The 12,982-nt window shown below is 55.7% G+C and overlaps 1 protein-coding gene across 3 annotated transcripts in view; it reads left to right on the plus strand.

The window, feature by feature from the left end:
- TNFRSF13B (TNF receptor superfamily member 13B) overlaps positions 1–11,530 on the plus strand; it is a 32,009-nt gene extending 20,479 nt beyond the window's left edge. For all 3 annotated transcript variants that reach the window (XM_078068021.1, XM_078068020.1, XM_078068019.1), the window contains 4 exons: positions 1,610–1,855; positions 10,255–10,431; positions 10,951–11,213; positions 11,433–11,530. In XM_078068021.1, the coding sequence (XP_077924147.1) occupies positions 1,610–1,855; positions 10,255–10,431; positions 10,951–11,201 (674 nt within the window). In that variant the 3' untranslated portion in view covers positions 11,202–11,213; positions 11,433–11,530. The remainder of the gene's footprint in view (positions 1–1,609; positions 1,856–10,254; positions 10,432–10,950; positions 11,214–11,432) is intronic.
- Positions 11,531–12,982: the final 1,452 nt, after the last annotated feature.

The raw sequence follows: 12,982 nt of genomic DNA on the forward strand, positions 1-12,982 counted from the left end.
ACCAGTGTGGGCAAAGGCATGGAGGTGAAAAAAACACAACAGGAAATATCAAGGTCCAGAAGGGAAGTTTATGAGGTTGGGCAGTGAAGGTTGGTGGTCTGGGAAGCTCAGACACCACCTGCAACAGCCACATTGGGGGCCTGAGGAGGGGAGGAGGTCACACATAAAATGCTGGGAACACCATTGTCATCCCATCAACTCCTTCTTATGAGTGGCAGTGGTCTTATGTGGATTACTGGAACCCCGGGGCAGAGCCAGGGCAAGAAGAGGTCACTGATTCCCACCTGGGTGGCTCAGATGGTTAAGCATCTGCCTTCGGCTCAGGTCATGATCCCAGGGTCCTGGGATCGAGCCCCGCATCGGGCTCCCTGCTCCGCGGGAAACCTGCTTCTCCCTCTCCCACTCCCCCTGCTCGTGCTCTCTCTCTCTCTCTGTATCTCTGTGTCTCAAATGAATAAATAAAATCTTAAAAAAAAAAAAAAAAGAAGAGGTCACTGATCCCATCTGAGTCTTCTCTGAGTTCCCAGTTCCACCATCTTCCTGGTCTTCTCCTTTACTCTTTCAAGGACTTAAGAGTTGGTGTGTGTGTGTGTGTGTGTGTGTGTGTGTTGCAAAGAGTCACAAATGAATATTCTACTTAAACCTTCTATTAATCCAGCATTTATTTATTATGTGTCAGACACTGTGCCAGGAACTTCAAATCCTCCTAGCAAATTTAAGAAGTCAACATTATTGTTACCTTTGTCTTGGAAATATGGGAACTGAGGCATGGAGAGGCTAAGACCCCACAACCTGCAAGTGGTAGACTAGGGATGCTCTCAAATCTCTCTGATCTTGAAGTCTGTGTTCTTACCCTCTATCTTGCACAGCCTCTGAAATGTGCCCTTAAAATAACCCTGTGTGAGTCACATTTTCATATAAATAAAATCTTGTTTTAAAGATAAGGGAAGCCCTGTGAAAGTATAGATTTCTATTATGCACTCAAAATTGCTCTCTTAAAGCAAGTGTGATTAGGCTTTAGTTTACTTGATTTCTGCTCCTTGGAACTGATGCCTGCTTAAGCTCTTATAATTCTCATTAAGACAGAAGAGACACTATTAGTTTGAGCTTTCCCATCTTCCTTCCAACCCCCTCCCTCAACCTGCCAATGTGGTTGCTGGCTTCCTCCTCCAATCCTTATGTTAATATGAAATATGTTTTTCCTTTATGAAGTTTGAAAAATACAAGTGAAGAACTTATGTGATAATGTAATAACCTAGATTTCAATTTTAAAAGATAACTAGAAAATTCTTATATGTTTAGAAACTGAGAAATGCACTTTCAAATAATCTATAGGTCAAAGAAGAAGTAATAATGAAAAGTGAAAAACATTGTAAAGTAGATATAGGAAAAATACTACATATCAAAGTATATATTGCAGCTAAAACAGTACTTAGAGGACAATGTATAGCCTTCCATTTACATATTGGGAAAGGACTTGCATTACTATGGAATTGCTTTTGGGGAATTGAATTATGATTTTTTTTAAACTGTGATGCCCTTGAAGGCCAGCTTCACAGGGCCTGCAGGTCTCTGTCACCCAGTAACATCACTCGTTTCTGTCTCCCAGAGGCACTCAGTTGCCGCAAAGAGCAAGGCAGGTACTATGATCAGCTCCTGAGGGATTGCATCAGCTGTGCCTCCATCTGTGGACGTCACCCCAAGCAATGCACATACTTCTGTGAGAACAAGTTCAGGAGCCATGTGAACCTCCCACCAGAGCTCAGGAGACAGCGGGCTGGGGAAGCTGAAACCAGGTCAGATGACTTGGGAAGGTACCAGGGAACAGAGCACAGAGGCTCGGAGACAGGTCCAGGTAAGTCCTCTGAGGTTGGCCTGATGGTGTCTGAGGGCCACAGTGGGCAGAGGGCCAGGTGCCAGGCCTAGATAAGGAGGGTCTACAAAGCAGGAAGTCCAGAGTCTGGGCAAATGGCCAGAAGACAGGGGAGGGTTATCACAGGATAGAACGAAATTTTAGGCAAAATACATAAAAGTCTGTGGGCGAGAAGGACACAGGAGGAAAAGAAGAAAAAAAAATCTGATCATTGAGAGCCTTATAATGGAGGCTAAATGAGTTCTTAAAACACAGAGCAGCAGGTAACCAGCAAAGCTAACCATGTGAGCAAGATCTCTGATTCCATTTAGACACAATGGGGACTTCCAAAGAATGAAAAGGAAAAAAGTATTACAAAACAACTGATGGTGGGGGTTGGCCACCTGGGACATGGTGAGAAGGGTCCCTGGACCTGGTCATCTACTAAGTGCCAACCATTGAAAGTGTCTAATTATCCTCCCAGAAAACACCTCTTGGCTTACCTACCCTACTCTGCAGTGTCAGAAAGGATGGGGTGGAGGAGAAATGCCATGTGGACCCATAAGCACTTGAGATACTTACACTGCCCTTGGTCTGTCAGTGGAGAGACATTGGCTGAAGCTCCTGGAGGCCTGACTGGTTTCTTTCCTCTGTTGTGACTTTCCTCACAATGACATCATTTCCATGGCGCCAGATCCTAGTGCCAAGATACCAAAGGGCAGGCATTGTGCGCCCTGATAATGGAGGTTGCCCAGCCCCAAGTTCTACTTGGTTAGACTGTTGTCTTTTAGTCTTTTTTGTTCTCTTGTCAGTGAGCTGTTGCTGTGTAACAAATAGTCCCAAAACTCAGTGGCTTATTATTCTTACATATTTGGGTTTTGCCTGGGGTTAGCTGTGTTCTGCTGGCCAGCTAGAGGTGGTTCCGCTCCATGTGTCTCTCCTCCTCTTCCCGGGACCAGGCATGTCCCTCTCATGATGATGGCAGGAGTGTAAGAGGTAGAGATACACAAGGCCTCGTGTTGCCAGGCTGGGGACACGCACTACATCCGCACCGCTGCAGGCTATTACTCAAGTTGCAAAGCCAGTCAGATTCAAGGATGGGGAAACAGATGCGGGAGGAGAGACAAAGAATTCGTAGCGTTGGTGAGTCTGTGGCTGATTGTAATCTAGCACAGTCTCTCTCTCATGAGAAATGCTGATTCACATGCAGAGGGGCATGGATACAGAGGGAGGGAGGCACAGAACATGACGTGGGGATGGGCGGGGCACACCTGCTCCTCCAGTGTCTAGTGACCCGTATGTCCAACCTGCAGCTGGCGATGTATTTGGATTCTTCTAGCCAAACCCAGAACTTTCTCACCTTTAATGCAATAGGGTCCCCTTCAGATCAATACTACCCGTTTTATGGGTCGAGAAACTGAGTCTCAAAATTTAGAGTGAGTTTCTGAGACTTGTACAATGAGTGCATGAGCAGTGCGGAGCTGGGATTCAGGCCAAGTCTCTGGGTCCCAAAGTTTATCCGTTCTGCAAGAGCAAAAATCCCAGAGTGGCATTCATGGGATTGTTATCACTTCCTGAGGGTAACCTGCTGCCCGTGGGACAAGATTAGCTATTCCTGCTTATGACTCCCAGCCAAGCCTCACCCCTGGAGGGCACTGGGTGGAATCTGGGAGCCTCATGTTGGCTCCAGGAGTAGATCCCTCAGGATGTGTGGATGGGGGTATGTAAGGACATGGTGGGGAGCCAGGGGGGTCCACATGCAGGTCATGCCTGACCCTGCAGCATTAGCTGGCCCACTAGCCGGGGACACCACACACCCTCCCAGGAACTCAGTGGCTTAATGACTGTCTTGCTATGGCCTGAGTCTCCCCAGAGGTCTGGGGTTTCGGTCCATTCTGCTCTCTCCTCTGACACCTGGGTGTGCTGATGGGACCAGAGCTGTGCTTGGTGTGGATTATAAGCAGGAAGTAGGAGGGTTACACGCCGGGAGGGCCAGGGGTGGACCTGTTTGAGAGCATGGACTGGAGGACGCCATGGGACCAGGCTGTCTCCAGCTGCGGCCAGTGGTGGAGCTGATGTGATCCCTTCCCCCTTGTGGGCTCCCCAGATCCTGCCATCCCCCTATGAAGTCCGCATCCCTGCCAGGCCCCACCTCAACCCTACTCCAGCTCTTCTTGCGGTCCTTCCAGACTGTCATTCCTTCATCTGACACGTAACTGGGAGGGTTTGCTGTGCGTGGGCGAGGTGGCAAGACCAGACAAATCCTGTCCCTGACCCCATAGAAGTCACAGTCTAGTGGGAGAGACAGACGATGCACAAGACTCAAGCAAATGACAAATCAGTCTCCGGGCATGGTGGCAACATAACGCAGCCAGGGGTGCGATGGGGGGGGCAAGGCAGTCTTCTCGAGGAGGGGCCTTTGAGGCAGACTGGAGTAATGGTGCAGGCTGTGGAGGCAGACCCTGGTTCCATCCCTCACTAACTGTGTGACCTTGAGCAAGTTACTTAACCTCTCTGAGCCTTGGTCCTTTCCTGGGTTGGCCGTGTTAGCTTCCTGCAGGTGCTGTAACACCATGCCCCACACTGGGGAGCCTAAAACCACACAAGTGTCCTTGCTCACCACTCTGGAGGCTAGAAGGATGATATCCAGGTGTCCAGAGCTCTGGGGAGCATCTCACTGGGGAACCTGGATTTCGTGGGCCTACGGGGTGGCAGTTGTGTTTCCAAGAATGAAAAAGATGCCCCGGGGACCCAGGAGGTGTGTGCAGAAAAGGACGGAGAGGGAAGCTCTATGGGGGGGAGAGGGGGAGTGTGCCTCTGAGGGGTCATAGAGGGTCCCACAGACACACTGGAAAGGAGCTGTCGGTGAGGTCAGAGCAGAACCCAGAGGGCTGTGTGTCCACAAAGGCAAATAAGGAGGAACATTCTGGAAGGAGTAGGTCACAGCGCAGAGAAGGCTGCAGATGCAAAGAGGCCAGAGGACCCTTTGAAGGGCCATTTTCAGGTGTCAGTAGGTGGAGGCATCCCTGACCTGAGGAAATGCCAGGGGGTAAGGCAGGGAGCCCCTCTCTCACTGTTCCTGAGGCCAAGAAGCCAGGCCTCTCCTTCTCCATCTCCCGCTTAGCCTCATCCTTTATCAGGCCTTTAGCATGCCCTAGTCCGGTTTAACCTAATTGCACCAGATGGGAAGAAGGCACAGTGGCAGAGTGGGGGGCCCGGAAGCATAGACTGCCCTCCAGGGCCCCCCGTGTTCACTGAACAGTGTAGGGTGCTGGGGACGGGGGTGCAGAGCCCCACCATGAAGATCACAGGCAGAGGGCCTGAAGGCCTAGGAGGTGAGGGTGTGGAGGGGCCGGCGGGCAGCAGCGTCCTGCATGGTGGGGGAACTCTGAGCTGTGGGGTACACGCACCCAGGGAGAAAAGCACTGGCTTGGCAAATGGGAAGCATGACAGGCATTTAAGGAAGAGAAACCCAGCAGCCGAGATAATCAATCTGCAGGTCATGTGTGCAGGGTGGGAAACAGCCGTGTTCTCACTGCGGTCACGTCCATGGAAGCCAGCGGTCAGCATTTCGGGGTCAGGGCGGATACCACGTCTGTCTTGGGAGTTGCTCAAGGTTTCCTTTTGTGTGGGAGCTGAAGCTAGACACGGCGGCCCTGACGTTGGTCTTCAAAACCAGGCTGAGAAGGGAGGGGAGGGACGGGCCAGGGCTGGAGGGGGCCCCAGGGTGAAGGGGGCTTCCTTCGTTAACCGGAGCGGCTTGAGCAAAGAGGAAGGCCAAGGGGTCTGATCCGGGGCCAGGGAGAGGGGCCGAACGGGAGGAGGGGTGAGGCTGTGAAGGAGTCATCCCCCCTGCCCTGCTGCCCTGCTGCCCTCCCACCAGCAGGATGGAGGTTTGCTCTCAGAAGAGGTGGCACCAGACAGAACAGGGACATCAGGATCCCAGGCCCTGATGGGGGTGGCGGGTGGAGCAGGGGATGCCCCCCCATCCTTTCCCAAACTCGTCTCCCAAAACGGCAGCCAAGTGTCACACACACAAGCACACACGGACCCCATGGGGGGTTGTCTGCAGGAAAGGCCCACACATTACGGACATGTGCAGGCCCCCCGGTGACCGGAGAGTGAGGCTCACACTCGCTGCAGGAAACCCCTTCTCAAGGTGAACATTCGGCCCAGGGTCACCACACGTGCACAGGGAAGGAGGGAAAAATGCAGAGTCCCGGATGCTGACCAGGTGGTCCCCATGGACGCGGCCCACCAGTGGTGCACCAGAGTCTTCCGAGAAAGAGGAGGAACAGAAATCCTCCTGAGTGTGGCGTCCTACAAAGGCCACCCCAGCCTCCCTCCGTCCTACGGACAGACTCCCCGCAGGCTGAGCTGGGGAGGCGTGGGGACACTTGGGGACTTGCAGCATCAGTGTCCCCCCACACCCCCACCCAGGGCCTAGCCGCCTCGTATCCATTTACACGCACTACCCTGCGGATGCCAAACAATGCTGACAAGCATCTCATTCCCCATTTTACAGATGAGGAGACTGAGGGCGGAGGAAGCTGAGTACAAAGTCCAAAGCCTCCTTCAACCCAAGCAGTGTGGCTGCAGGGCCCCCAGCTGAGCGGTGCCATCTGGATTCCTGGCCCGCAAAGGCCCCTTTCTCTGCCCCTAAGTGACGAGTCATAACCCTGACCACCTGGCCAGCCTGAGTCTGAGCCGGGGACCACAGCAGTCTGGGGAAATTCTATTTTTAGATGTGAGATGGCTTTGAAGACAGTAAAACAAAACAAAAACAAAAACTAGCCTGGAAACAAACCGTCCCAGGGCTGGGGCCAGTCTCGCTCCCAAGCCGCCGGAAGCCATGTGCGGTGTCCTCTGGTGGTGGTTCTTGGGAACTGCACCTGCAGGGGGGTCTTCCCAAGACTTCATCTTCCGAGGAGCACAGAGAACGCGTCCCTTTTTCTCACAAAACCTTTTGACTGTGCCCCTTTGCTCCCGGGGTCAGCAGACAGAGAAGTACGGGCAAGGCCTCTCTGATCTGCGGGGGCCGGGTCACCGAGGGCCCACAGAAGGCGACTTCTGAGGTCGTGACCCAAGAGACCTTCGTGATCGACCAAAGGAGAGCAGAGAAGGGCACACACATGCCCTCCACCCGCTCACTGCTGCCAGACCCGTGCAGGGCCCATTCGGGTGGTGCAGAAAGCAGCGGGGGACGGCTGTCCCGTTAGTGGGCATGCCAGCGGCTGGGGCTCAATGACCCCCCCCCGCCCCCACCCCGGTCCTTCCGGTGGGCCTTTTACGAGGCTCTTTGGACGTGTGTGTGTCGTGAGCAGAGCAGCTTCAAGCTGTTTTCCTGTTTTGAATAGATGACACAGACAAATCATTTAAGAAACAAAAAGAAGAGGGGCGCCTGGGTGGCTCAGTCGGTTGAGCGTCCGACTCTTGGTCTCAGCTCAGGTGTTGATCTCAGGGTCGTGAGATCGAGCCCCGCGTTGGGCTCCGCGCCAGGCGTAGAACCTACTTTCCCACCTTTCCTTACCTAAGGCACATCTACAGCTCCTTATGTGGTTCACACCACGGCTGGCATCCAAAGTGCGCACCTCCTGCTTTCGCTGCCTATCTCCTGGGGTTCGGTCCGCCGTACGCCGACCCAGCTTCTGCGGCTCTGAACAAGGCTCCAGTGAACGCCCGTGTCTGTGTGGGTGGGACGTGGCCTGGACGTGAAGTCGGCGAATCCACGGGCATCAGGAAAGTGTGGTTTTCGTGTTGCGAGCTGGTTCCAAATGGCCCTCAAACTGTTCTCCCCACACCCCAGCCCAAACGAGGTACTCCCGTGAGACAGGTGGGAGAGGACCCCTGTACTTTAATCTGCACTCCCCTTCCTGGTTCAGGAGCTCTGTAAAGCAGGTACCAGGGGCAGGTCACCAGCACGAGCTAGTTCCATTGCCCACAGGAAACGTCAGGTCGCTGGTCTGGGCAGAGGGGCAAAGAGCAGCTGGGACAAGCCCCTCACCCCCTCAGGAGCGCAGTCTGGTTGTTCACTGTAGTCTCCAAAAGCCACCGAAAACTTAGTGGCCTACAAATAACCCCTTTGTTATCTCGCTTGGTTCTCTGGGTTACTGGGCTCCACTGGGCAGGTCTGGTGTCTGCTTGGGGTCTCTGCACAGCATCAGGCAGATGGCGTGGGGGGGATGGGGTCACTTGGAGGTTTGGCTCTGATGCGGGGATGGCTGGGCCTCGCTCCTCCCTCAGCCTCAAGGCCCACCCCCTCCACGTGGCCTCTCTGTGTGGGCACCCACGTGGCCTCTCAGCTGGCTTTCTCCCGCGGTGGCCCCGGGGCTCCCCGAAGCAGAAGCAAGGGCTCCCAGGCCTTCTGCTGCCTCCTCCTGGTGTCAGGGAGGCCCGGCCCAGCCCTGATGTGAGGGGCAGGCTGCGCGGAGGTGGCTCTTCAGGGACCAGCCGTGAACACTCGCTGCCGGGTCTGGCTGGTAGAACTCGCACCGAGAACATCTGAAATGTGCAGATGGTTAGACTCTCTCCTTGAATCTACACGGCAGTTCATTTGTACTGAGCAACCTGGCGACTGGGCATTCCGTCCCTGATGTGAATGAAGGCCGCCGGCCTCTCCCCTGTGGATCCAGCCGCACATTGTTGTCGTTTTATTCCAGAGACGAGTAGGGCGTATGGTGCCCACTGAGGGTTCTTTGCTTCCCCCTTCTCTGGGCCTCCCTGAGCTCTGGGCAAGGGACACGAAGGACAGCACCGCCCAGAGCGCCCGGTCTCCCTCTGTAAACATCAGGGTGGCACCTGCCAGCTCGGTCACTTTATAAAACTCGTGACTCTGAGGAGCGTGTCAGGGGCGGCGTCCCCCTCATCGCCTCTGTGAGGCCAGCCCTGAGCACTGGCCCGGAGTCCATCACACCTGCTCCCCGCGACAGTTGCGACTGGGAACAGGGTGACTTGGAATCTGTTTTGTCACCTGTAAAATGGAGTGTCCAATGGTGCAGCCCCTGTGGCAAACAGTCTGGAGGTTTCTCAAAAAGTGACACAGACCATTACCATCTGACGCAGAGATTCCACGCCTAGGCTTCAGCAGAAAACCGAAAACATGCGTCCACACGAAACCTTGTCTGCAAATGGTCACGGCAGCCTTATGCACGACAGCAAAGCGTGGCAACAGCCCAAACGTCCATGGGCAGATGAACGGAGGAACATGGGTTATGACCCTACAATGGAACATTATCCGGCCCCAGAAAGGAGTAAAGTCCTGACCCGCAGGACAGTGTGGATCAGCCTTGAAATCACGCTCAGCGAAAGAAGCCAGACGCAAAGGGCCACATACTCTATGACCGCATTCACAGGGAAGGTCCCCAATAGGCCCACCCACAGAGACAGAGGGGGATCAGTGGAGTGGTGCTAGGGGCTGGGGGGGGACATGCGGAGTGACTGTTAGTGAGTACACGGGTGATGGAAATGTCTTCCAATCAGGTGGCGGTGACGTTTGCACAACCTTGTGAATATACGCAAACCCACTGAGTTGCACACTTTAGAATGAGGAATGTGACGGCGTATGAGTTCCACCTCAATATCTAAAGGCGGGGTAGTCAATCCGCCTTCACAGGAGCAGGGGAATTATGGGAGATGCTCCCCAAAGTGCGTGCACGTACACAGGCTCCGTGGGTGGTCCACATCATCAGTATATTGCATGTGCGGATTAACTCTGGCCCCTCTGTCCTTCCACCTGGAGCCTAGGGGGGGTGCCCCGATTCTAGGGGCCAGGAAAAATGTCAAGGGGAGGGCTTTGGCTCAGGGCTGAGTCTTCCTCTCGCATCCAAACCAGAAGCTCGAGGCCCTGAGAAGTGGAGTGAACAGCACTCCCGTTCCCCAGGGCCCTCCTGCTTTGCTCTCCCAGACTCAGTAGCAACTGGAGCCGTCTCACTCTCCAAGGATGCTTCTCCAGGAAGGCCCCCTCTTGAAGGAAGGCCCAGGTCAGGACAGAGACAGCTTCCCAAGATTTCTGTCTGTTCATTCATCCATCCACCTCTGGTACTGTCCCAACCTACGTCCTATGACAAGAGCAGACGGCAACAAGGGCCAGCTCCAGAGGTGTCCAGCGCTGAGCTCTTGGGAGACGTTGCTACCAGCCTGGGGTAGAGGGGGCTGATTTCCTCCAAAGTCCAAAGAAGAGTCCACACCAGCCAAGCCTCAGGGTGAGGAAGGGAACCATCTTGGCTCGACAGTACACTGGGACTGGGGGCTCCACCCTCCCAGGGGGCATGGGTATGGCCACGTGGCTTGCTTGGGCCCAATGAGGGAAAAGAAAGAGGAGGGTACGCTTCCGAGAAGGGCCCTGGACAGTGAAGGGCCCCTCCGGATCTCAGGGCCTCACGTCTGTTTTGGGGCACCCCCAGGGCTGAAGCTGAGTGCCGACCAGTTGGCCCTGGTCTACAGCACGCTGGGCCTCTGTCTCTGCGCAATCATCTGCTGCTTCCTCCTGGCCGTGGCCTGCTTCCTCAAGAGGAGAGGGGACCAATTCTCCTGCCAGCCCTCAGCAGCACCATGTGGGACCCAGGCCAAGGCTTCCAAGGGTGAGCGAGAAACGGGCCCTCATACTCCCACGGCTTGCGGGACAAGCTGCGGGCCATCCCCCTGTCCCAGCACTGGTCCTGCTGCCAAAGGGACAGCATATTGCCAGCCCTATCTGGAGCGGGGGGGGGGGGGGGCACATCCCTGCGGTACTGTTTCCGTCTTGGTGAAATGAGGTTCAACATCAGGACCAGAGGTGGAGCACCTGTCGAGGCTGCGTGTAGGGCGATGGCCAGGGGCTTGGCAGGGGCGCAGGGCTTCCAGGGCTGAAACCTGGAGGAGGCGGTCCCCCTGGGGGTTGCGGGGGGGGGGGTCAGCCAAGGTGTGAAGGCCTGCTCCTAGGCAGGCTCCCTAGCACAAGGGAGGCGCCAGGAGGGGGGGCTGCCCGTGGGGCGCGGGCGGGCAGGGCAGTTCACCGTCTGCGGGAACCCGACAACCTGGCCGCCTGTCCCCTCGGTGCAGGGCGGTTGAGGAGGGGTCGGGGCCAAGGCCAACGCCGTTGCCCTCTCCCCTTCCCGCAGATCACTGCATGGAAGCTGGAAGCGCCGCGGGCACGCTGCCAGAGCCGGTGGAGACGTGCAGCTTCTGCTTCCCGGAGCGCAGGCAGCCCACCCAGGAGAGCGCGCGCGCGCCCGGGACCCCCGACGCCGCGCCCTCGGGGAGGTGGGGGCGCCTCGGCCCGACTGCGACCGCACAGCCCTGCGCCCGCACCCCCGACGGTGGCCTTGAGGTCCTGTGCGCGCCCGCCGAGGAGGGAGGCCCCGCCGCGTGACCTGGGGGAAGGGTGAGACGGGGAGAAGGATAGGGGGTGGAGAGGTGGAGAGGGAGGGGGAGAGGTGGGGAGGGTGGGAGGGAGGGAGTGAGGTGGGGAGGGTGGGAGGGAGGGAGTGAGGTGGAGAGGGAGGGAGAGTGGGGAGGGTGGAAGAGAGGTGGGGAGGGAGGGAGGGAAAGAGGTGCTGGGGAAGGAGGCCGGTCACGTCTTTCTGCCACGTCCCCACTGCAGGTCACCGTCACCTACACACCTGCAGTGAAGTCATCACGCCTGCTGGACGCAGCCCCCAAGAGCCCTTCTTTAGAAATAAAACCTTCCCCGGCTGCCCACTCCTCCCTATCCCTGGTTTTGGTCGCGTCTCCCCTGTGATGCCTCTGGACATCCCACCTGTCCCGCTGCCTCCCTGGGCTCGAGGCTCCACCACGAGGCAGCTGCTGGCTTTCCGAGGACCTGCAAGTTGACCGCCCCACCAGGCTCTGGACCCACTGAGCTTGTTGACCTGTGCGTGGTGGGAAGCAGCGGTACACAGCGGGGGCCCTGCGGCCCGCTTTCATTTAAGAGGGACAGCCAGAGTGGGGGGACACCAGTGGGGGTCCTCCAGGAGGGCTGGGCTCACCTGCATTTCTTTGACAAAACAATTTCTCCACCGAGCCTCCTTAGGCATGGTGCCGCACGGGGAAGCATAGTGCAATTCTGCGCGTGCGTGTGTGCGCACATGTGTGTTTGTGTGTGTGTGTGTGTGTGTGTGTGGTGGGGCATGGCGTGGACAGGAAGGGGCAGGCTGAGCCCAGGGCACCCAGCCGCTCTGAAAGCCCGAGGCTCTTTGCACACACCTTTGGTCCTATCTAGCCACCAACCTGCACTGTGAGTGGCTTAAGATTCTTCTTTGTATTAATCCCCTTTCCTTCTAGCCCTACTCTAAGCGCACGCTAAATTTTATGAGTGGTAACACTAAACAGTAATATCTGAGCATCCACACATTTTATTTGATATTTCTATTGTTAGTGGCATCGAAATCCATATTTTAGTCGCACTTAAAATGCATAATGATTCTTAGAAGCATTTACACAGTAGGATAAATACATGAGTAAGTGAAATAAAATGATGTCATCCTGTGCCATGCAAGATTACCTTGCACAGCGACATATACCAGAGGTTCACACAACACACTTTGGGAGGTGTAGACGGGATGCCTGATGCATCATCTGTCCACCCTCCACGGGCTAACAGGCTGTCTCGCTTTCCTGGGGTTGCTGTAACAAAGTAGTACACACAGGGTGGTTTAAAGGACAGAAAGTCACTGTCCCCTGCTTCTCAAGGTGTGCCCTCTGAAGTCAAGGCGCGAGCAGCTGCCTCCTTCTGAGGGCCGTGAGGATCGATCTGCTCCAGGCCGCTCGGCTCGGCCTGGCCTGCGTCTTCTCTCCCTCTGAGTCTGGGGCCTAATTATGTCCTTTAGATAAGGACACCAGTCCTATTGGATCAGGGCCGCCCCCCGTGCCTCATTTAACTCAAATCACCTCTGTAAAGACTCCATGTCCAAACAAGGTCACATTCCAGGGAGCTGAGGGTTAGGGCTTCACACGGGAATTTGGGGCTTCTAAAGTATGTCTGCCGAAGACTCATGTCCGATCTGTCGCTCAGTCAGCCCCACATGGCAAATGGCAACACCCAGGCAGCAGTGTTTCCTGCCACCAAGCCCATGCGAGTAGCTTATCCGATGACAGGATTGACACTAAAGGCCTGTAACTGGGGTGGATGTCCCGCACGCTGACAGGGTAAGG

This window comes from Halichoerus grypus, chromosome 2 (assembly GCF_964656455.1).
Source record: "Halichoerus grypus chromosome 2, mHalGry1.hap1.1, whole genome shotgun sequence".
In the NCBI taxonomy this organism is placed as follows: domain Eukaryota; kingdom Metazoa; phylum Chordata; class Mammalia; order Carnivora; family Phocidae; genus Halichoerus; species Halichoerus grypus.